Source organism: Pteronotus mesoamericanus, unplaced genomic scaffold (genome assembly GCF_021234165.1).
Source record: "Pteronotus mesoamericanus isolate MK-2021 breed Mesoamerican mustached bat unplaced genomic scaffold, CSHL_Meso_final scaffold_54, whole genome shotgun sequence".
In the NCBI taxonomy this organism is placed as follows: domain Eukaryota; kingdom Metazoa; phylum Chordata; class Mammalia; order Chiroptera; family Mormoopidae; genus Pteronotus; species Pteronotus mesoamericanus.
In genome coordinates this window covers 41,764,871-41,790,267 of record NW_026555321.1, presented here as the reverse complement: position 1 = coordinate 41,790,267, position 25,397 = coordinate 41,764,871, and the positions used below count along the sequence as shown (strand labels likewise).

The 25,397-nt window shown below is 46.0% G+C and overlaps 2 protein-coding genes across 7 annotated transcripts in view; one reads left to right on the top strand and one right to left on the bottom strand.

Annotated features, from left to right (window-relative positions):
- Positions 1-25,084, bottom strand: part of FLNB (filamin B) — a 139,181-nt gene extending 114,097 nt beyond the window's left edge. For all 6 annotated transcript variants that reach the window (XM_054595247.1, XM_054595248.1, XM_054595249.1 and 3 more), the window contains exon 1: positions 24,625-25,084. In XM_054595247.1, the coding sequence (XP_054451222.1) occupies positions 24,625-24,916 (292 nt within the window). In that variant the 5' untranslated portion in view covers positions 24,917-25,084. The remainder of the gene's footprint in view (positions 1-24,624) is intronic.
- Positions 1,593-2,003, top strand: LOC129088100 (39S ribosomal protein L42, mitochondrial-like). The gene has a single exon (XM_054595253.1). The coding sequence runs from the start codon at positions 1,593-1,595 to the stop codon at positions 2,001-2,003; it is 411 nt and encodes a 136-aa protein (XP_054451228.1).
- Positions 25,085-25,397: the final 313 nt, after the last annotated feature.

The window sequence follows — 25,397 nt, the reverse complement described above, 5'->3', positions numbered from 1 at the left end:
CCAATAAAGATTTAGGGAAAGATTGAAAGAGAAAAAAATAAGATATACTCAGTTCTCACTGTATCCCATGTGAATGGGATAGAGGGGGAGTATGTTTTAAAGGAACCCTGTCCTCAGATCTGCATCACAATCAGTTCCGCCCCGCCCTCCCACGCGGCAATCAGGCGGAACAGGCACCGGCTGGGAGGCTGTCCACCCGCCTTCACAAGAAGGCCAATGGCCCCATGAGTGGGATGTAAACAGCCACCAGGTTGCTGGCCAGAGGCCAGCTCCATAGGGTAGAATGTAATTTTTTACTCACACTTCCCTGCAGTTTCAGTGACTGTCCTATTTGCTTTTGCTCCCTGGGTCAGGGTGTACTATTATTCAATAAACACTAATCCTGCGGGAGAGCTGAGGAGGTCAGACACCTCAGCACAGCACTGGGGGATTTACTATCCCAGCACCCCAAGGATCTGGCTTGCTTCTACGTATTTCCTCCCAATGTGAGATTTCTCCTTCGTACTGGGAGCAGGTACTGATATTGAACAACTGAGGCCAAATCCTGAGACTTCCCACCCACAAAACAAACAAAAACAAAAACAAAAAACCAGGGTACCATTCTGGGCAAAAAGTAGAATAGACAATAAAGTTACTGGCATCTTTCCAAGAGCAAGTCAGAGCATTTCTGAATCCTTTGCAAGGAAAAGAACACCCAATACGATTCCATTCTCAGAGCCCAAGAAGGCTAGTTCTGTTCAGTCTAGTCACTGTGGTTTTTGTCACTCAGCAACTTGAATTACAGTATAACTGATGTCTTGTAGGAAATGCACAGGCTGGGAAAACAAGGTGTGGGGGTGGTAACCTAGTTTCACCCCAGTCAGACTAGCCCCAGGTCAATTGTTAACCTCTGGGCATCAGTTTTCCCATCTATGAAATGGGATGTCTACATCGTTAGGCCTCCCCTAGATAGCAAAGAACAAAGACCCAAGACACCATTTTTCATTTGCTTAATGGTGGAATTACTTTTATATATGACTTTTTTCATTTGTCAAATCCTAATCCAGCAAAATACAGAAATGAGTCCTTCCTACCGATCACAGGCAGTAACCAACCAAAACCACACGTGTCTGATTTTCAACTCTGTGGTTCTGATAATCCTTATGTAATTCTAACTTTCGGCAATCAGCAAAAGCACTTACATGAGCTGCTGGTATTACAGTATCAAATTGTTCAACAACATCTAGTTTCTTCCAGGTGCTGGGTCCTGCTGAGAACACAGCCTTGCCCAAGAAGCAGAACAAACAAAGCAGATGACTGAGATGCTGGAATTGAGGTGATTCACAAAGCACCAGATTTTGATTCTAAGCAGACCTCGAACTCAAAGTCTTCAACAACAGTCTCAAGAATTTATTACCACAATTGTTTTCATTGATTTTATTTTTATGCTTACTTGTTCTTTATGGCAAGTGATAGTGGCTTTCTATTGGTGAGCCTGTTCTATAATTTCCATTTGAAATAAATAAATACAATATGCCTAGAAGCAAATTTTAAAAGCTTTTTCTCTTCAAATCATTTTTTCCCATACCAATGGAGAAGCATCTTGATTCACCATGGCAGTAGCAGCTGTGAAATGGATGATATCAAACAAAGCTGTCTTGAAACATTTCTTTCCAATTCAAAATGGAGCTTTATACTGTGTTTGCCATAAATCCACGTATTCTGCTCTTCCAGATGACTATAATTGCAAAGCAGGGCTTGCTTTGACATCTGATGGCAGGACGATAGTTTGCTACCATCCTTCTGTGAGCATTTCATATGAACACACAAAACCTGTGCATAATTATGAAGAAACACAGGATCAAGTACTGAAAACCAGACTAGAAGAAAAAGATGAACACCTTGAGCAAGGACCCACGATAGTACAAGTTAACAAAGTGTTTTTTACTACTAAGCACCGCTGGTATTCTCGTGGACAGTATCACAGACATCGTAAGAAACTGAATCCTCCAAGAGACAGATGATATTGAAGTTTGCAGTAATCAAAGGGAAATGTTACCCTGTGCTCAGCTGCCATTTGAAAAAATGCAATCAAGTATACTCATTACTATGTTATATAGCAGAATAATAATAAAATGTCTTTTCATCAAAAAAAAAAGAAAGGAAGAATGAAAAAGAAAGCCAAAGGGCTTAGAGGCTGCTCTGGAACAGCTGTGGTCATAAACAGTATCATGGCCACTGTATAACCGTTATATTGGTCATTTGTGTGTACAGAACTGCGAGAACAACAGAGAAGAAATGTCTAATTCTATGTGGGGGATTTGAACAGGGCTTCTACAACGGAAAAGGCATCTGAATTGGTTCCCGACCTTCAGGGAAAATGAGTGGTCAGGCAGAGGGAAGATCAAGGCCGCAGCACGGCGCGGGGGCGTGGCGGAGGGAGGAAACGTGGTCAGCAATAAGGGGTTGGGTGCGGCTGATGCAAACACTGAAGCCAACACCAGCAGCCCACTGGACATAACATACTCTGTGGGCTCTTCGCAAAGTTAAAAAAAATAAAATCAAACAGTTATAAATAACAGTTTCATCAAGACTTTAAATGGATTTCATATCAAAGACCACGTGGCTGCCTGGAGCACCACGTTCAGCGGGAAGGCGCATCAGTCAGGACTGCAGAGGAGGGAAAGGGGCGGCACCAAAGCCAGCTGTCTGCCGACCCAGATCCTGGATCACGGTTCAAAGTTTACAGACGAGGAAACTGAGGCCTAAAGACAGAGCTGATGAAGAGCACATTCAGAATAAGAACCAGGTGTGCCCTCTCCATGTTCTTCTTAGTCCATGTGCTTCTTAGCCCATGTTCCAGGACCCATTTCTACCTGAGCCAGGAGCACTTAAGGCCACAGATCCACTACTTTAAAAAGCACATTTGTTCTCTAAGTCTTGAGTCAATTAATTAAGAGGCTTAAATGTATGGATCCAAAACAATGAAACTCTGTGGAATAAAGGCCCTGGTGACATCACCAGTGAGAAAAGGATGGTCTCATCTGAAAGTGCAGCATTGCAGAAAGTTAATACCAATAAAAACCTTTCCCATGTTGTTGCCCCACACCGAGTATGTTGTGCTGGGCCAAACTTCACACGTGGTCAGCTCAGCGGTGAATAGGGTGGTCTCCTCTAGCTGGGGCTGTGATGAGAAGCCACTCTGATTGTCCAACAAGGAATTCTCGAACCTTCCACTTTCCCCCTAACAGAATCTTCCAATCTGGAATAACACTCAAGACGACTAAGGCTGCTGGTTTGTCAGAAGTCCAAACCCCGTAACCACGATCTTTTTTTAGTTTTTAATTGGGGAAAGTCACTGTGGCTGAGCAACATTTTCCTCTCCTTCAACACGGATCCTGGAAGGCAATCAAACCCCCTATTTCTCACACATTCATTCTGTCTTCCAACTCTTTCTCTTAAAAAAGGGGGGATGGGAGTACCTGTTGTTTTCATGAAACTGCCATTTTGTACCCTCTTTAGATGGAAATCCAGCAACTCTGAATGACTAAGGATCACAAACTAAGTAAGATACCTGGTGTTTTTATAAGGCATGGATGCCACTTAAATTTGAAGTCAGATTTTATTTTATGTAACTCTAACTAACACCTTGTAATTATATAGACAGCTTAAATGAAACCTCAAGCATGCTAAAATTTACATGTTTTTTTCCCTCTTTGATCTGCCTGTGAGGTGAAGAGGTAATCTTGCCTCAAGGCAGGGACAGAGGTGATTACCCTAAGTCACAGGCCATATAATACCACAGTCAGTGACACTAGAGTTTCATAAAATTAAGGGGGTTTCTAAAAAACAAATAGCAACTTAGTGTAGCAGTGATCCAGTGTGAGGAGCTTCCCTGGGGGGGGGCCATTCTCCCATTCTCTTCAGTGTTTCAGATTTGGGGGCTGGGAGGGAGGTAGAACATGTGATCTAGATTAAGCCAATCCCAGGAAACACCCTGGCCAGTCATTGGCTGTGGAGAGGGCAGGTGACCCAGCCCGGTCAGAGTGAGCCTCAGGGCTTTCCTGGGACTGCTGGGACGAGAATCTGCTAACAGTGAAAATGAAAACCTTTGTGGTGGGGGACAGAGAAATTAGAAAGTGACTAAAACCACAGCTGCTTTTACCAACCACGTTGAAAAATATGGTTCTTTAAGAAAAAAATGCTTCTTGTGGCTAGGATATGCAAGAAATGGAACTTTTATACACTGTTGGTAGAAACAGAAAATGGAAAAATTGGAAAACAGTTTGGCAATTTCTTAAAAAGTGAAACATATATCTACCATATGATCTAACCTTCCACTCAGAAAAAAAAGGAAATATGTCCACATATAGACTTGCACAACAATGTTCATAATGGCTTTATTTGGAAACAAACCAAATGTCATCAACAGAAGAATATATAAACAAATTATGGTAAATCAATAAAATGAAATGCTGCTCAACACTAAAATAGGAATGAAATGATACATACAATAAGAAGGGTGACTCTCACAATAATTATGCTGAGTAAAAGGAGAAAAACAACAACAAAAAGAATACATACTGTACGGTTCCAATTACATAAAACTCTAATCAATGCAAACTGACCTATAGTGACATAAAATAGATCAGTGATTGGGGATGGGAGTGGGCTGGAAAGAATGAGAGGGGGAAATTACAGAGGCACAAAGAAGCTTTTGGGGGTGGGTAGATATGTCCACTATCTTGCTTACGGTAATGATTCCCCCATGTTTGCATGTATGAATGAATGTATGTGTATATAACAAAACCTATGAAACTGTAGTTTTTTAAAATCATTCTGACAGTCTGAGACTCATTTTCCTTCAAAGCAAAACAGAGGAAACATGACACATTACTGATGTTTAGAACTTAAGATTTGCCCTCAGTTCAGTGGATACAACCACTTTTATCCTTTTTTAATATTTGTATATATTGCAAAATGATCCCCAGAATAAATGTAGTTAACATCTGTCATCATATATAGTGACAAAAAATTTTTTCTGGTTATAACTTTTAAGATGCAATACATACAGCACTCTCTTAGCAACTTTTAAATATGCAATGCAGTATTACTAACTATAGTCATCATGCTGTATATTACATTCCCATGACTTATTTATTTTATAACTGGAAGTCTGTGCCTTTTGATCCTCTTTACCCATTTTTTCTACCCTCCACCTCCTGCCTCTGGCAACTACCAATCACATTCATCCATCAGTGGATGGTTATTGTAAATAATCCATGCCCTGGTTATTGTAAATAATGCTGCAGTAAACATGAAGGTGGTCCTGGCCAGTGTGGTTCAGTGGGTTGTGTATCATCCCACAAACTGAAAGGTCATGGGTCCAATTCCTGGTCAGGGCATATGCCCGGGTTGCAGGTTGGGCCCCCAGTCAGGGTGCATGCAGGAAGCAGCCAGTCTCTCACATCAGTGTTTCTCTCCCTCCCTTTCCCTCTCTGGAGTCAATAAAAGGAAAAAAGTAAAAAAATAAAAAAAGAGGGTACAGGCTATTTCAAGTTAGTATTTTTGTTCTCTTTGAATAAATACCCAGACATGAAAATGATGGATAATATAGTAGTTATATTTTTAATCTTTTTGACGAACCTCCATACTGTTTTCCACAGTGGTTACACCAATTTACCTTTCCATCAACAGTGCACAAAGGGTTTCCTTTTCTCCACATCCCCGCCAGCACTTTTTATTTATCATTTTGATAATTGCTATTCTAACAAGTGTGAGGTGATACCTCATTGTGGCTTTGATTTGCATTTTCTTGATGATTAGTGATGTCAAGCATGTTTCATATCTGTATGAATTCTTTGGAAAAAATGTCTGTTTAGATGGACTGCCCATTTTTTAACCAGATTCTTTCTTTGTAGCTCAAGTTGTAAAAGTTCTTTATATATTTTAGATATTAACCTTTTACCAGGCATATGGTTTGCAAATATTTTCTCTCATTCATAGGTTCCCTTTTCTTTTTGGTCATGGTGTCCTTTGCTGTGCAGAAAGTTTTGAATTGTATGTCATTCTACTTATTTACTTTTACTTTTATTGTCTTCAAACTGTACACTTTTAATGTGTCATTTGTTGTATGCCAATTATACCTCAATAGCATGGTTTTTAAAAAAATAAAAATAAACACTTCTGAGCTCATCTATTTAAGCACGTGGGACACCAAGACCACAGCTGCCTAGACAGGGACTGCCAAACCACAACGTGGACAGGCTTGATTTTGGCCACAACGCAAAGGTGTTAGATTGCAACTCTCTCATAACATTCATCCTCTGTTGAAACATCCCTTACTATGACTTTTTACTACTTTTAAGGGCAAGGCAATATTTCGGGAGTCTCTTGAGATATTTCCTTGAGAAATAACTCCTTCACATAGACAAAAAGCAATTGACCAGGAGCTCCTGGAGGCAAATATTTAAAGCTTTTTGCCTCTAAGAAACTCAAGCCTGCCATGTTCACAAGCTACCCATTGGGAGGGGCCTTACATTCTAAGGTTATGAGCTTGGGAGTTTCAACATATACTAGGGGAGTGGGAGGGAGAACTCCTGCTAAGTGTGAATGTCTTTTGTTTTAATATCATCCTGACATCTTGAGGACGATCTGTTTTCTTTCTTATAAGCTGGGCCCAAGCTTGCCTTTAAAGCAAACAAAAAAATAAAAGTCCTTGTCTTTTTCCTTCCCTTGGTTAAGCTCAGCAATGCATTTACCAGCATGAAAATTTTAGATGCACTTTTTGTAAGGAAAATATTTCCAACAAAAACATACACAAAAGGGGTGGCTGAAAAATAATACAATATAACCACCAATGCAACTGAAGAAATAAAACGGTACAAAGAGCTTCAAGCCCCTGCACACCCCACCATGATGCACACCCCTCTCCTCCTCCCGGCAGCCCCCGTCCAAAGCGGCGATCGTTCTCATGAACAAACCTGCATTTCTATTACATTTGTAAAAGTTTATAGAACAATGTCATAGCATATGTATTTTCCTGAAATTTGCTTTTTCTGCTCAACACTGTTTGTGAAACTGATCCAGGGAGCTACACTTGGAGATGCTGCTGGGTGCCTGCATCCCCCGCCTTGGCCCAAGTCTGATTTCGGCCTCAGTTACAGTGGCAGTTCTGTGCCAGCTCTGACCACTTCTCAGGTCAACCGACCAACTCAAGCACAAGCCTTTTCCTTTCCTTTATGCCCCAGCAGAGCTGACATGCATGCGCGCCCAGCCTGGAAATTTAAAAGAATTAATGCTTCCATCACTGGGGAACAGGAGCTGGTGGATGTCCAGCCTGCTGTCCTTTCTCCAGGGGGACAATTCCAGAGGCATTCTGCACAGGAAAGGTACTTCTCAGGAGGTTCCAGCAGAACTGAGCTCCTGCTGTGACAGCAGCACCCTTAAAAATTCACCCTAATACTGGGATCTCCTTCCCTGTCCCACTCACGGTCTTACCCTCTTGCTTCCTGGGAAATCCTCCCCACAAAAGGCACTTGTGTGCAGGCCCTTGTAGTCAACCCACTCTCAGAACACAAACGAAGCTGAGTTCTAGTTTGTTCATTTTTATTGCTCTGCATTCCCTTTTTGACAAAATTTATTTTTAAAAGATATGCCCTTTGGAGTGTTGTAAGAAATCAAGTTTTTAAGTGATATTTGAGGACAGACAAATCATCATTAAATGACAGAATATCAAACTTCATGCAGTCTATGCATATGTGTATAGAAAAAATGAAAGGCAATATTAACAATTCCTTTGTTATCTCTAGACAGTGAAACTATGAGCAAAAATGAAAGGTAATATTAACAATTCCTTTGTTATCCCTAGACAGTGAAACTATGAGCAAATTTTCCTCTTTTACTATTTTTATGTAATTTTCCCATTTCTATGCAAAAACATATACAGCTGACCCTTGAACAATGCAGGGCAGTTAGGGGTACTGACCCCCAAAATATAACTCCACATATAACTTTTAACTCCCCCAAAACTTAACTTGCTCCTTGGTATCCATGGGGGACTGGTTCCAGGACCCCCAGAGAACACCAAAATCCACAGATGCTCAAGTTCTCTATAAAATGGCTTAGACCGATGCATACAGTCAGCCCTCTACATCCGTAGACTCCCAATCGCACACGGAAAAGAATACATGTAGTTCTGGGAAAAAATTGCATATAAGTGGACCTGCTAACTAGGTAACTAGGAAAAAATAATAAATGCTACACAACTGATGTCAGGAGTATTCCTACAATGTATCAGCATGGAGAAGGTCACGTGGAAGGAGGGGGCAGGAGCGCCACAGGACTCCAGGGACAAGCAGAGGGTGTGGGTATGGCCCCTGTGTATGGAGCAGAGGGGATGGGGAAGGTAGAGAGATGCAGGAAGCAGCTTCGGAATAAGACACACACCTTCTTCATCAGACCCTGCCCCCCGCCCCGCTCCCCCCGCTCCCCAAGGACGTCTACCCCCTTTTGGATTCCACCCCCTCCAACAGACCCACCCAGCATCATTCCTCGAAGTCCTGAGCACAGTCTGGGTCTACCGTCCACACAGGACCTGGGGGCTTCCAGTGAAGTGGCTCCGCCCCAGCTGTGGGGAAGGCCTCGCTGGTCTGTGGGGAATCCATCCCCCTTGCCAGGTACGGATTCAAAAATGCCATGTGATCCAATTTGGGCTAATGAGACATAAGGAGAGGTCTGTCGCCAGCTTCTGGGAAAGTTGTTCGGGGCTCATGAGGAATTCCAAAGAACAATCTCTCAACTTGCAGGAACTGTCCGCTGTGGAAAACCACAAGGGAATCAGCCGCTGGATCCCAGAAACCCATAGCCCACTCTGTGCTCTTGCTGACAGGAGCCAAGCAGTTTCCCTCTGGTGAGCCTGCTCTGGGTCCCCTTCTTTGCAGCTGAAAGGATTCTAATTGCCATGCCCCCCACCCCTGCTGCTGCCGCCAAGGCTCATTCCTCTTGCTGTCCATTTCATCCTGATTCAACCCACACACATTATCATAGGGGTCATAGCAGCATCATTTGTCCCAAATCCCACATTTCTTCTGAATGTCCTGATACCAATCGGCATAATCAAACCAAATCCAAATTGGCCGTTGCCCTTCAACATCACTCACCACCAGCCCGGAGCAGTAAAAACCTGACCCCGTCAATCAGAAAAGTGTGGGACTGATTACCTGTTAGCACTTCCTGAGCACTTCTCATGTGGCGAGTATTTTATAGAGTTTAGCTCATTAATCTTCACACCCACTCTTCCAGGCAGAAACTATGATTATCACCAGTTTACAGGAGAGTACTGAGGCTCCAGAGAAATCAGGTAACTTAATCCCATGTCACCGAGTAAATCCCCGATTCAAACCCAGGGCTGCCTGACTCCCCAGTCCTCACTCTTAACCACAACTTCCTCCCTCCTGGAAACCCAAGGGTAGCAGGTGGTGTGCGAGGCTAGCAGATGGACAGAAAAGTCCAACTCAAAGATTACCTCAAAGATTACCATTCATTCCTAGAGAATAGCCTGAGGCACTTCAGAGGTATGTCTTGCTTTAGAGAAACTGCATGACGTGCTAATCAGAGAAAAAAATTAGTGTTGTAAAGGGACTATCAGGCATTGTTTTATCTTAATTATTTACAGTTGACATGGACTCCAAGAAAGCTCAAAACTCAAATCCAGCTTTAAGGAAATAAGGCTGGATACCATGATACGAAGGTGAATCATTAAGATGAATCATTATGTTAACACCCTAAGAACAGCAATGATACAACTTTAATATGCTTAGTTTCTCTAGAATCATTCTGGACTGAAACAGGTTTATTGCTCATTTCAAAAACTTAAATTAAAAAAAAATTATTTTCTAAACCACACACACACACACACACACACATACACACACACAGAATTTAGTTCTGTGGTTTTCTTACTGAAACCTCTATGACCTGCCTGCTCTTCACTTACATTCAATCTGCTCCTATGGCCGCGAGCTCCCCAAGGTCAGTGACGCTGGGTAAAGGCTTCACAAGTACTATTGACCAAGTACCTATGCATTATTACTGAGTTATTGGTGACTCTCTCTCAGGCCCTTTGCATGACAGAAAGGAGCACTATTCTCTTTCCAAGTTTTTCTCCATCCCTCTGAGAAGGTCCGGGAGAAAGGCTCGGTGTGGTGCTAGGTTACTCTCAACACCTGTCTATCTCTGGCTAATGTTCCTTTTTAACCAAAAGAACGGGCATCTCGCTGAGAACAGGCAACAGTGCTAGCTGGGATTTAATAACACTGTTTTGGGTTTATTTATGGTTACCTCTGATTTACCTAGTGACCACTTTTTCCGTTACGATAGTGACACAGTCTCCTTTTCAAAAACGTTTGTTTTAAAAGTGAGTCAACTGCAAGGAGAAAATGTTAAGCAAAAATGAAATAGACAGCATGAGATTATGGCAAAAATTGTAACAGTGGTTCCTTTACAAATGACTAAAGTTTGGGAAAGAGACCTAGGCCCATTCTCCCATTTAACTGACGGGGAAGCAGAGAGGGAGAGGGAGGTGGGGACTCTCCAAGGCGCCAGTGCTGGTAGAAGCAGGCCCAGGACTAAGATCCAGCATTTGGGTCCTGCCAACTGCCTGGGACCTGCAACCTTGCCAAATGCAGCTCATTCTGGGTGTTCTCAGGACCAGGAACTGTCTCCAGAAGCAGAGCGAGTTAACACCTGCTGATATATTGATAACATCTAACTGATGGTCAACTTCAATAGCTGGCAAAACAAAAGCTATTGTGCAAATATGTAAATTTTTGCACTGTCACAGGGAAATGGCACTCAGTGTGACTAATTTCCTATCCTGAAAATGAGTATCTGCATTAGTCACTCACTCTGTGTGAAACCCTCACAAATTCTACCTTTGGGAAAGGTGCTGTGTGCTCCCTGCCCCAACAAGAGACAACTTAAAAATGACACCCTTCTGCAAGGCTGCAGTATGTGACATGTGGCCCAACCAAGGGAAGAGCAGGCAGCCTGTCTTCAAGAGGCATCCAAGGGAAGCAGGCAGTTACAGAAGACAGAGAGAGACCCCTCTGGCCCAGCAGGGCTAGGGCTAGTGTACCCCTGAAAAGAACTGAGAACGATGCATACCCCAAACTTCCCACACCCCTCTGGTCTCAGGAGCCACAGGTCTTGCTGTTGCCCGCCTCCTCCAGCCACCCCGGCCCCGCAGCCTTGATGCTGCTGGTGCAGGGCGCGACCCCAGGAGTCCAGCCTCCAAGCACTATCACTGGCTCTGTGACAGGAGTTTGGACAGTGCTGGGTTTAGGACCACACCTCGGGCAGCAAAAATCCTGGCAGGTGGCACAGGCAGCCCTCCAGGATGATCCCAAAGGTCAGAGGGCCAGGACTAGAAGGGAGAGAAAGCAGTGCCCTGGGCCGAAGCAGGGACAACTCAGTTCTCCAGAGAGGAGGGTGGTGTGGGGTGAGCAGCTGGTATGGTCCCCTTTGTTCCAGATTTAAAGAACACACGGCAGCCAGCACAGCCTCACCTCTAGCATGGCTGCTCCCTCTTCAGCCTCCTTGATTAAGACCTGAAAGGGGTAAGTGGGAGGTGTGGGACTTCATAGTAATAATGCTAATGCTAACACCACAACAGCAGCAGCTGTCATTTGCTCAGCACATGGCCAGGTGCTATGGGCTTTTGATGTACATTCTTTCTATACCATAGAACTCAGTAAGGCAGAGCATTTTATTACCATATTTTGCACACAGAACACAAGCTCCTAGAGGTGAAACAGCTGTCTTGGGTCAGCCAGCGCTCAAGGGGCAGAGCCGAGACTCAGCCCCACGAGTAAGCACATCATCTAGATGGCAGCACAGCCACCTCCATGAGAGCAAAACCAGGAAAGAAAGAAATGGGAACGAAGGACATTCTAAGAGACAGAAAGAAAGGAGGGATAAAGGAACTAGTTAAAAAATACATAGATCCATTAGTCAAACAGGACAAAAGGAAAAGTGAGGGAAGACATCAAGAATAGTTAGCACCTGCTCTGGCCAGGCTGCTCAGTTGGCTGGAGCACCGTCCCATGCACCAAAAGTTTGTGGATTCGATTCACAGTCAGGGCACACACCTGGGTTGTGGGTTTGATCCCCAGTCACAGAGTGTATGGGAGGCAACCGATCAATGTTTTTCTCTCCTATCGATCTTTCTCTCTCTCCCCTCCTCTCTCTCTAAAATTAATAATGAAAAATATGCTTGGTAAGGATTAAAAAAAGAGGACGAAGAAGAATAGTTAGCACCTGTTTTCTATCCTCACAGGAAGCATGGCCAGAAGACCAGGAAATGCCACTGACCCCTGGTTCTGACCTGATAGCTACTCAAAAACCCAGGTTACTTCCTCTAAAAACAGCCCATTAGGTATGAGATATCTTTGACCAATTTCTGTGTGTATTTCCACCCACCTATTCCCTTCCCAGATACTTAGGTCACTTCTTCCTCCAAGTCTGAGGGGGGCACCACAGGTCCAGGAATTAGGAAGAATGGCTGTGAGGAAGGAAGGCAACACCTGCATCATGAGGCACTTACTATCTGCGGAGGACTGGCACAATGCTTCAAAGTAACTGTAACATTTAATCTTCAATGACACTGAGAGTGGGGTACTATTATAGCCTGGGACACTGAACCTCAGAGAGATCAAACCACTTGTCCCAAGTCTCCCGCTAGTAAGTAGCAGGGTCTAACTGACCCACACTCAAGTACACTCAGGAAGTGGCTCAGTCCATCCAAAAGGGGTTTCTATTCCACCTGATTTGCCTCAAACAAGGTCAAGTCAAGATGATTCCACAGTCCTGGTGTCCTGAAAGCTGTTGAGAAAATGAAGTCTCCGAAAGGAATCAGTACCATAAAGACCTTGCCAGGGTGTCCAACTCAGAGCCCACAGGCCACATGAGGCCCAAGATGGCTATGAATGCAGCCCAATACAAAATCGTAAATTTACTTAAAACCTCTTTTTTTTGCTCATGAGTTTTCATTAGTTTGTGAATTTATGATGTGGCCCAAGACAACTCTTCTTCTTCCAATGCGGCACAAAGACACCAAAAGTTTGGACACCCCTTAGCTTAGGGACTTCTAAAAGTTCCCATTGCAGACAAGGGTGTACCAAACTGCCCAACTGCTATTATGCTAGGGGCACATTGAGACATATTTAAATTGCTATTGGAGTTGAGAAACTAAAAGGTAAATGAATTTCTATGCTGGGGTAACCAAGAGACAAGGTCACAATTGTTACCAAACATAGTAACTATTATTAAGAAACCCTGGCAGTCCCAATAAAAGTTGGTCCTGAAAACTTTTAAGGCAGAAAGTGGTTGGAATACTCCCATTCCGTGGTTCACCAAAACATATTTCTAGACCAAGGGAGACTTGCAAACCATAATGTGCCTCAACTAAGACCTCCAATTTTATTGTTGGCCCCAGCTCAGTAAAAACTCAAGAATGAATCTTGTTACAACCATTAGTATGACCAAAATGATATCACAAAACATTTCTAATCCACAGTCTTTTTCTGAGAAAACGCACCTCCCCCTTCCCAATCTGATCAAAAGGCAGCTATAAGCAAAACTCCCTAAAAGTAGAAAGAGATGTGTTCAGTTTCTTCACAGGCGATATGTTTTTAATTTAGATTTCTTTTAGGTTCTTGCAATTATTTTTACAAGGAACTACAAATCCAACATTTTAATGTCAAAAAAAATGCTTATTAGAAGTGAATTTTGAAGGCATGCGGAACTGATCGCTTTCCTTTGGGGATTAAAATCTCAGACAAGGGTGTGAGTAATAGTCTGCCACATACTCACTGGCTGATCTGGGTGTACCTCAGTTTCCTTGTCTGTATAACAGGGATTAAAACAATAACTACACCTCAGGGTTGCAATGAATTTTCACTTAGCTATTATTGAAATGCATTTATCACAATGCCTAATACTGGTAAGTGCTCAGAATGTATTAACTATTATTAACAAAACTATTACTATGATTATAGCTGAGTCTCAGTGACTTCCTTTTATATTCATTTTCTGAGACTCAGATGGCAACTTGGAAAAGGCCTTGTTCTCTAACCGTTAAAGCAAATCACAGATGTTCAGAAAATGACTATGAAGTACCCCGACTTCTTTAACTTCAGCATCACTGTTCCAAAAGTGAGGTGTTTTCCTGGGTCCCCAGACTCAGTTGTTCACTACCCTGAATTTCCTTTTCACACTATAGGCTACAAAGGACCCCTATTTTGCATTTTCTGAAAGCAAATATATTACAAACAAATCAATGTACCACACTTTTCGTTCAATTCACATATGCCAGGCTCAGAGCCACAGAGGCTCTCAAGAGTTAGAGGACCTGCCCCTAAAGCAGGCACAATCCAGAGGGAGAGCAGGGCAGGCAAGTTAGCAGACAGGAACTACGGGCTGGCATGGCGGGAGGGCGGGGGGGGGGGGGGCGCGGGGGGCGGGGACCGCAGTTTCCAGAAGAGGGCCTCACGCCTTCCCTCCGCAGGTGTGACACCCCAGGGATCTCAAACAGGAGTGCCAAGAAAAAAAAGGGACAGGAGAGGCAATTATGGTAAGAGTTACGTGTCCTGCAGGAAGTGTAACATGACACCTGGATCATTTCCTGTAAAGGACTCCCAACCAGAGAGGCATTCCCCAGGGGCTGGCCAGCCGCCTCCTTCAGTGGAGATAAGGACTGTGACAAGCCACTGCCTTCCCGCTTGCAGGCCAAGATCCACCAAGGCCCCTCCTCTCAGGACTCTTTCTGGGTTCTGCCCATGGGTGGCTGGCAACTCCACGGAGGGGCCCCCAGGCCACCAGCAGCACATCCATGAGCTTCTAACCGGTGCCTCTTCTGACAAGAAATCTTATAAACAGAACCCAGGACTCTGTTCAATTAACAGAACCATCAAATCACAAAGGCCTTTTGGGGTCTGAGCCCAAGGCCTCCTCAGCACCTGAGGTCCCTTGTGAGGCAGGGCCCGCCCCAGACCTCTACCCGCCCCCCCTTCCCCCCAGGGAACACTTTGTTCTTGAGAAAGAAACACCAGGCCCCACTGGGCCCAGTCAAGCTCCCAACAGGCTGTAGTATGCCAAATGATTCTTGTTTCCCTGGAATATCTGATAAGTCACTTCAGTGAGATACAGGGGAAACAGGGTGATTCACACAAGCAGCGCAGTACCAGCATAAGGAGAACTTGACTGTTTCCTTGGGGGAGCAGGGGAGATGGAAGACTCTGACTCTGGCCGTGGAGAATCCTTTCATACTCTAGCCTCCATGGGAGGCCGCCTCTCCGCCTGGGTCACAAGCAGCATGTGGCCACAAGTAACACCATTCTAGTTTGTCAGAATGAAAGCTGACTGCTGCTTGCCTTTTTTAATCTTAAAATCTGAATTTATGGGCCACAGCAAATTTACATAGTCCCTGCCACAAATCCCCACCCATTTCCCTATAGCTCAAAAGCCAAAATTCCACACTGTGTTCCAAATAATTCCAACCTCTTTGGTTGCCTTTATATCTGAACGGAAATTCCAGAAAAGTTGTCTGGTGTAGCAAAAGCTGACCAGCCTTATGAAAATACTCAGAAAGGTGACCCATTTAGTCAAAAGAGCTTTCAGATCTCCATGAGAAAAGGAATTCATGCCAGCATAAAGGGCCTTCAGAGAGGGAGAACAGGAGTGTTGTGTTAACGCCCAGACCTTTCAACAAGCCAGCTCTGCGATTGCTGGGGAGCCGAGCACTGAGTCAACCGGCCAGCCAGACCAGCTTTCTCTCAGAAGAACTGCTGCAAGGAGAAGCCCTTGGGGACACAAGTTCAGCTCTGGAGCACACAGCACAGCGCTGTGGTCCACAGCAAGGGGCCTGCCCGCAAAGCTCTTCGAGGATGAGCAGGCAGTGGCTCGCTGCCTTGCACTGGAAGAAGCGGGCGGCTGCTTGTGCCAGAGCTGCTAGACTAAAAGAGAGAAGGGTTTGCTCACCAGCAAACACCTCCCAACATACTCTCCACCGGTGAATGTTAAAAGGTAGCAAAGGAAAGGATGTGGTGTGAGGTCATTTCTGACAGAGCACTGCTGTGCCAGTGGTAGCTATCATCAGGGATCTCCTGGCAAAGCTGGGAGATCCTTGTCCCCCAAGCAGTATGTTCTGTGAATCCCACGGGACTGCAGGCAGAAAGAACTCCAGGGATACCTCCTCCTCACCTCCGGCTTCCAGGCCTCACAAACAAAACCCTGCCTGGCTCCCCAAAGCAGCCTTCAGCTTGTCCCCACTATACAGACCTTCAATGAAATCGCTGCCCCTGGAAAACAAACAAAGGCAGGAAAAGAACCAGAGAGGTGTCTCCAGAAATGGAGAAAGTGTCTCCAGAACTGGAGAGAAGGCCCCACTGAAGCTCTAAGGTGCTGGAAAAGATAAAGCAAATGGGTCAAAAAAAAGTTTTGTTTAATAGTAGGAAATTTCACATGAATCTAATTCAAATGAGTCAAGATTCAAGCAAAATAAAAACAAAACTAAAGCAGCATAAAGTCTCTCACTACAATATATCTATTTTACTTTACAAGTGTGGAACATAACTTTGACATTAAAAAATACAGCCTGGTGCAAGCAAGCATCATGCCTTGCCTGTGAAGTGAGGAAGATTTGGGCCTCAGTCTTCTTGTCTGCAAAATGGAAGTAGATATAAAGCCACCCACTTTGCAAGGTTCATAATGAGGATTAGAACTAATGAAGATAAGGCACTCAGGACAATGCTTGGCAGGCAGTAGGCATGGGGAAATACGGGATATTATGTTAGAGGGCGGGCATGCACCACATTCGGTAAACAAATGGCATCATCAGTGGAGTTCGGTATGAAGAACAGTCAAGGAATATGTAGGAGGAAGGCAGTGTCCTCCTTGCCAAGGTGTTTACCTGAGCCAGGTTTTCATGGGGGAAGGGAGGAAGTCAGGCGCTCTGTCAAAATAATTCAGTCTTATGGCCAGTCTTGCTTTGACAAAGGGAAAAACCAAACTACTTCTTTGCTTATAGTTAGTACAAGAAAACCATGACCAAAGACATTCTACTGCACAGGGGCTGGTCAAAAGGGGACCGGGGAAGGCAAATGTTCTTTGGCACAATTTGTTATCAGACAATGATTACATGATTGTACCGTTAGTAGAATTTCATCAAATTGTTTTCACAACTTGACAGGTTGCAGAAGAGATGGCAACCATCTATCTGCAACTTCTCAATGAATACATTTAAGGCAATTGCCATAAGTCCTCTTAGAAAAAGGGCAGCAACTTAATATACAGCTCGGTATTTTTCCTGCTTAAAAAAAAAATCATGATACGAAGTGGGCATAATTAAAATACCCAATAGTCCCATCCTCTATAAAATAAAGACCTACTCTCACCTACGGTTTTATCACTTTAGTCATAAAGAAAACCGTTTGGTTTTCTAATCAATTTTCCCAAGAAGCTCTCTCCCTAAACATGCACTCAGTTTCCCAAGAAAAGTGAGCTAGGCACCTTAGATACAAGGCCACTTTCCAAGCCCCAGAAGAAGAAAGTGTTTTTGTTTATTATACAAGTTGAGCCAATTTGGTGGTCATTGAGCATGTTTAATGAATGACTACATTTACAACGGCAATGTAAGATGGCTTCTAGTAGGATGAAAGGCAATTTTAATCATTAGAAGAGCAGGAGATAAGACACATTGAGATTGAAATGGCTTATTCTATTGGATTTATTTCTTTGGTTCAACTTATTGTTGGAGGAAGGGGTTATAATTATAGATCCAGCTCATTAACCGAAGGTAACTAAAGGTGAAAACTAAATGCAGAATAGCAGTATGGGCGGGGGCTGGGGGGGACGACAAAAAGGAAACATAGAAACACAGGCCCCAGAGGCCCACAAATAGGGTACATGCACCCCAAGGACACACGAGATAAACCATGAGAGCACAGGAAAAACCAGATCTATTTGGATTTGTCATCTAAAAAGAAACTAAGCTTTACTAGTATTTAATATATGGACCAACAGTGGGATATAGGTATGTAGTTTACAAGTGTACATATGTAAGAAAGGGGCACATTCACAAATTTTTACTGAAAGAAAAGGCTGCAGCATCAGTTGATCCATTTCAGCTGGATTCACCTACCCTCCCCCAAGCTCCCTTAAGGAAGATGCTCTGAGGGCAGCCTGACAGCCTGAGAAGGCCCTTTGTGAGCCAGGCCCCTCCCCCCCACCTCTCCACCACCAGTCTCTGACTTCCACCTGACACACAATTCTACTCCTGTGCCCACCTGGCTAATTGTTCGCCTGCTTTTAATTCTAGTCAGACTTTAGGTCTCAGTTTACTTGGCCCTTCCTCCAAGGAGCCCTCCTGACTACCCACCCAACTCCAGCCTGAGGGAAGGTGCTCCTCCTCATCTTGATGCTCGCTACTCACAGCTTGGTCTGCAGACAGCAGCAACTAGAAGCTGGCTGCAAGTGCAGAATCTCAGCCTTCACCCCTGACCTATTGAATTTTTAAGATTTTATTTATTTATTTTTAGAGAGGGGAAGGGAAGGAGAAAGAGAGGGAGAGAAACATCAATGTGCCGTTGCCTCTCACAGACCCCCTACTGGGGACCTGGCCTGCAACCCAGGCTTGTGCCCTGACTGGGAATCTAACCAGCGACCCTTTAGTCCACAGGCCAGCACTCAATCCACTGAACCACACCAGCCAGGGCTTGGATCTACACTTTTAACAAAGTCTCCAGGTGACTTGTGTGTGCCTAAAAGCCTGAGGACACTCCCTGGTTATGTGTCTCCTCCTCGTTGAGCAGTGTGCAATGCAAGCCAGGGGCCTGACTCTCATTACTCCTGTGGCCCTAGTGAGACCACATATATGTGGTCTTTCATATATTGGTTGAATGAAGAAAGGAAGGAAAAAAGGATCTTGGGAGGCATCTTCATCAAAAGCTCTAAGATGAAGGGAACAGCTAACATACCAAATGACAGCTTAGTGGTGGGACTGGCCAGAGAATAGATGGAAGAGAAGACAAAGTCCAGGATTTCAGTTCAAAAGCACAGTATTAATGATAATTCCAGCATCATGCTATAACTTAATCTATTCAAATATTGGGTTCGCCAAAAAGTTAGTTTGATTTCTTCTGTACAATGCTTCTAGTAGCAGTTAGTTGTCTTCAACTTCATTTGAAATAATTTTGATAGATTGTACTGTGACAACTGTCATATCACCGTGCATTTTTTAAAAACTTATCAAAATTGGTGAAATTTTATGTAGTCATTTTAACATTGAAGATGGAAGAAAATACACAACATTTTCAGAATATTATGCTTTATTATTTCCAGGAAGGTAAAAATGCAACTGAAACGCAAAAAGATTTGTGCAGTGTGTGGAGGAGGTACGTGACTGACCGAACATGTCAAGAGTGGTTTGCGAAGTTCCATACTGGAGGTTTCTCGCTGGATGATGCTCCATGATCAGGTAGACAGTTGAAGTTGATAGAGATCAAATCGAGACACTGAGAACAATCAGCGTAATATCTTGTGGGAGATAGCCAATATACTCAAAATATCCGGATCAATAAAGTTATTGGTGGAAATAAAAAATGTGTCTTTTATTTTACAAAAAAAACTAAACAGACTTTTTGGCCAACCCAATATAATGCTCCCACCAACTCTAAGATAGGGACTATTATTCTTTTCTGTTTTACAGATGGGGAAACAAGCTCAGGAAGGCTGAGGCAGTGGACCAGAGTTGCACAGCTATTAGGGGGCAGAAAGGGGATTGGAATCCTGGCTGTCTAGCTTCAGGCCCATACCCTGAATTCCGCTGTATCTAGTATAGCCTAGCATGTGCTGACCTGGAGACGACGTAGAAAGAAAGCAGGATGACACGGTACCCCTGACCATGGAGCCACTGCAGGCGGGGCCCAAAGGCTCAGAGCCTGAGCCATCCTCAACTAAGCAGTGACACTCACCTCACAGCACAGAACCAGGACCCTGGGCAGGGAAGGGGGCAGTGCCGCCAGACGTAATTTGGCTCCAAATCAAAGCCCTCCTTTAGCACAGACTCTCCAAGAATGAAGGCGGCTGCTGACTGGCATGCTGGCTCCGCCGTCGCTGGAGGAGTCCGCAGAGGCCCAACAGCCATCTGGAAGTGATTTGGCGCAGAGATTCCTGAACGGGGTGGGAGGTTGGAATGACCAGCCACCCGGAGCTCCTGTCCAGCTCTCCGAAACAAAGCTGGTGTGAACGGGTCCCAGAGGCAGCCATAACATAACCAGGGGTCATCCCCTTCCAAGGAGGGGGCACCCTCTGGGCAGTCCATAGCCCTGTGATAGCAAACAGAATTAGCACTAGCTGACCACGCTGGTCTCCCCAGGGCGGCATGTATTTTAAATGTCCTTTCGGTGTGCACACCCTCCAGCACGACTTCTGAGAATATTACTGGAAAGCACCTGATTTATTTAACAAACACTCACATAGCACTTACTGTGGTGCCACAAATTGTTATGAGCACTTTTTAAAATGTTAACGTGTTTAATTTTTATCAGAGGTAGGAGGTACTGTCCCCATTTTAGTGATAAGAAAACCAAGGCACAGAAGTGTGGGAAGTGTCTTAGTAGCCGCTTGTAGCAAGTGGGCTTTGAACCAATCATTGCTCCTAACTACTACAAAAAGAGCCACTGGGGACACTAATGTGTTACTTTGTTGGAAATGGCCCCAAACTTGTTAATTCTCACAAAGCATGCTATTGTGCTTACTTTTTAAGCGTTCTCTCGGTCTGAACTACATTGCCTAAAAGACACACTGACATTTGCTAGGTAGTTCAGAAAGAGTAGAATTTAGGATTATTTGTACACTATTTTGGTGGGGGCGGGACAAAAGGAAGGAAAAGGGGCTTAGCGGCACGGCGACTTACGACCCTGGAAACTTTGCCCCGTGACCCAAAGTTTTGGGAACACACACTCCGCCTGCTCTAGGGTGCTGGCCTGGCACAAGCACTTTAGGTAAACATTACGGTAAGGCTGCATCCTCTGAAAAGGAAAAAAAACATTTTCTAAAGGATCAAACCAAAGCACACCACCCAAACTTCTCGGCAGCCGTGCCTGTCACTCTTAGGCTGGGAGACCCCTTTTTCTCCAAGTTGGCTGGGCTGCCCAACGTCAGAAAGGTTTTTGGAAAAACAAGTAACTAAAACTGCCAGCTCTGGCAGACAACTAGAATTAAATATGCTGAGGCCTCACTACGAACTGCCCAGGATATAACAAGAAACTGAAGAAAATCTTTAACTTTTGGATGGAGCCTAGAATGGGCCCACCAGACAATGAATCACAAATGTGAATAAACAGCCACTGCTATCTTTTAGTGAATTCTAAGCAGAAAAGTCACAGTCCTCTGGAGGCTTTTGACCTTCCCTTATCTCAGAGCTGGGTGCCTGTACACAACTCTACTGATTCCCACAAGGTATATAGTTGAGAGTTATCCAAGTCCTACAAAGCTCTATATTCATTCAAAGATACCTTCCCAGATTATGGAGTACAACACCATCCACTGGGTAGCAGAAAAGCTCCCACCACCCCCAGCCCCAGCCGCTAAAAAAACAGTGAGGAAGCGCAGCCATTCCCTAAACAAATTTACCTCCACACAAGATGGAAGATGCAAAATGATTCTGCTCCCCTTCCGACAGGACACTCATCTCATGGATCCCTCCTCACACTTCAGGGAATTAATCCCATCACTCACCTAAGGCCTTGCTTGAGATGTGAGACCTTCTTTGTTCAAGGCCAGAAGCTCAAAGTGTGGGTGTCCAGCCGCTACCCCAACATCCCAGACTTAAAAACAGTGTTAGTGGGGCTCTCTGTCAGGGGAGAGGAACTGTATTTTACTTGTTTCTGACATTGGAAGGTAGGTCAGTGAAGACTCAATCTCAACAACTAGGCAGGCCTGGGTTCTAGTCACCATTTACTAGTGAGGTGACCTTTGCTTCCATTTCCTCATCTTTAAATGGAGATAATAGTACTAACATAAATCACAGTTATAACAGCAACCATTTCCTAAGCACTTGGTGGGGACTGGGACAAGCCCTTAAACCTCCCCATGACTCACTGAAGCAGATTATAGACAAGGAAAACACTCAAGAATTCAAGGTGGTGATCAATGGGAGTGATCAATGGAACACACTTAACATGCTCCTAAAGTAGAGCTAGGGTCACCGACAGCACAAGAGCAACACAGCATAAGCAGTAAATACTTGAGCTGGGTGTGACTTTTTTCTGAAGGTCTATTACCCAGAACAGTCCTGGGAGCAAAAGGAAGAGGCCCCAGGCATTACCCCCCACAGGAGTCCTGGTCCTTGGCCTCATTCTCCAGAGGCTGGAAAACCTGTTCCCTTCTAGATCTTTCTGGGAGAGCAACCAGGCAGCCAATGACAGGAATCCTAAACGTGGTCCCACCCTTTGACCCAGGAATGTCACTCTGGGGAATATGACCCAAGAAATAATAAGGACAACATAAAATAAAACAATGTAACTTGTGGTAGGAAGAGGTCCACAGCAAGAAGCTGCCAACAGCCCATAGGCCCACAACCAGGGAAGGGGAGGTTAACCCTGGGAAGGCAAGGGTGGGTTCATGAATGCAAATCATGAGGATTACGTAGAAACCTCTAAGGTACTAGACAAAGTCTAGAACGAGATCCTCAAGTTCAGAGCACTCGAGCCATGCCGGCAGCAGCTGCAACCTCTGTAAACAGCTGGTAAATTAGGCAGTCCAGGATTTTCTGCTGCTGTGGCCTGGGTTTTTCATTTGTTTTTTTAAAAGCGATTTCATGTCATGTTTGGATACTCCTGGTTTACTTTAAGTTTCTTTGTTCAGTTAATTAAATAAATACACATTTTTAAAACAAAGAAGAATGGATCCAAGTTGAGCCCAGCCAGGCCTTAAGATTCCTCAGTAGGGAAGCTTTAGTTTCTGAAAAGGAAAGAATAATTGAGAGAATTCTGAGGTTCTCTCTCCCAGTTATAGAAGATGGTCCTGAAAAGGAGAACAAGAGCATGCTACATGGCTTCACCCTGCAGAGGAGCCACCCTTCACCCTGCAGAGGAAGGCTGACTGGGCGGTGGCAGCTGCCTGGACCCAGGAAGCAGCCCTACCTGCCAGGACAGGTGTGGGAGAGGGAGAGAGAGAGAAGGGAGGAGGCTCAGCCTAGAGGGAACCCCTTTCAGGCAGGAGAAAGTCCCTGCAGCCACACCCACCACCCTTTCTTCCTGTCATGAGGGTCACAGTAAGGCCTAGTTTCCTCAGAAAGAGACCCCAGACCCAGGTCTGGGCCAGCTCCTCTCTGGCAAGAGGCTCACCTGGTAGAAAGTACACATACAATGGAGGTGCACACACCTTCTCTGCGCACCCTTGCGGTGCACACACGTTCTCCCTCTTTGCACACATATGTTCCCTATACACGCATGCTGTGTGAGCACCCACACTCTTATGATCTTCCTGGAAGCCCTCCTCTAGCTCAGGTCTTAGTGGGGACCTCACCCTCATTCTTCCTCCCGAGCTCAGGGAGAGAGAAACCCAACACTGACTCCCTCCCTCCTCTCAGGAAGACCCGGGTGTGGGAGGGCAGGGAGAATAAAGCAAAGTCTCCTTTGTCACCCACTTCCTTCAGTTCTCAGCTGGACCCTCAATACTTCCATGGCTTGGGCAACTCATTTAGTACTCTGGACTCCCTTGTCTGTAAAATAGGTCTAGTGGCACCACAACTTGCGGGATGTGTAAGGTCTGGGACAACAAGGAGGCTGTGGGAGCACAGCGTTCACCAGTTTGGGGTCCCTACAAAGCAGCAGTTCCCGTTACCACCACCGTATCTAAATTACAACTTTAGCGGCGACACCGGGCTCAACCGGAGGCGCCTGGCCAAAGCCAAGCTGGGAATGGAGCGAGCGAGGGTGACACACCCCCCGGGGCTCCCCTTCCCACCTCGAGGCCCACACCCATTCCGGAGACAGCGAGGGGGGGCGGGGACACCAGGTCCCGGTCTCCACCTGGGCGGGGAGGCGCCTGGCTCAGAGAACGGTCCCTCCCCAGGTCTCCTCCCTGGCCTCTGAGCCAACGCCCATTGGAGGTGGCCAAGCCCACCAGCCTGGGCGAAGAGGGGAGAGCGCTCCAGAGAGCCGCGGCCTAGGGTCCCACTCCCGGGTACAGCGGACCAGAGGTTTCCAGTCCCCCGGCTCCAGCAGAAGCAAGCCAGGTGCAGAGAAATGACACAGCCCCACCTCACCCCGCGCGGCCCCAACCCAAGTCCTCAACCCACAGCTCTCCCGAGACGCACTGCTGGAACGCACGGTGGGGAGCACCGTGGAAAGCGAGCACACGAGGTCGCAGCCCAGGGGGTGGCACCATGGTGGGGGCCTAGGTCCCCTCTGTCCCCACAACCCCGGGGGACGACGCCCCCCGGCCGCGTCACGCACACCCAGCCTGGGGCTGCTGGGCGTAGTAGGGGCGCGCGGCAGGGAGCCCCAGCGTTCCGCAGGGGCGCACGCGCGGGGGAGGGATGGTACATCAGCCGGAGCCAGGCCGGGCCAGGACACTCACCGATGGACACGAGCTTGATGCTCTCACGGTCTAGGAACTCGAGCGCCACGGACACGTTCTCGAGCTGCATCTGGCGAAAGGTGGGCCGCTGGTGATACTTGCGGTACATGCGCTTCTGGCTGAGCACCTCGAGCAGCGCGATGAGCCGCAGCCCGTCGCTCAGGTCGGTCTGCAGGTTCCCGATGCGTTTGTTCACGCATTTGAGGTGCTCGTTGCACCAACGCGTGAACGTGTTCTGTTGGATCTTCTTCCACGGCGCGTCCTCCGCCAGGTCCTTCTCGGTTACCGGCATCCTGGCGGCAGGGAGAGCGCAATGAGCAGCGAGCTGCCGGGGACTAACGTCAGAAGGCCCAAAGGCCGAGGAAGCGAGGACCAAAGCAGAGGGGGTGTGGGACTCGAACTCGCTGCTACCGGTTCCGCGGCCCGGGCTGCTCTGTGGCCGTCTGCCCTTGGCCGCGAGGGGCGTCTGGCCCCGCGCCTGCGCACTGAGCAGGCCCGCCCCGAAGCCCCGCCCCGTCCCAACCCTCTGACGGGAGTTCCCGGGCCACGATCGCCCCCTGCCGCCCAAAGCGAGCACTGAGCCCCAAGGCCTCCAAAGCATCCTGTAACCCAGCGCTCTGTGCTCACAGCCTCCGGGAAAGGAAGCCAGGAAAGAGACGTGCGCTACTTAAGGAGGTCACCCGGTCTTCCCGGAGTGAGGGGATGTGCAGAAGTGGGAGCTGAAAAACAAACTTATTGGTTAACCTTGAGTTCATAGACTGATGAGAGAGAAA

What these genes read in the sequence shown, in the direction of transcription:
- LOC129088100 (XM_054595253.1), top strand. Translation starts at nt 1,593, where the DNA reads ATGGCAGTAGCAGCTGTGAAATGGATGATATCAAACAAAGCTGTCTTG.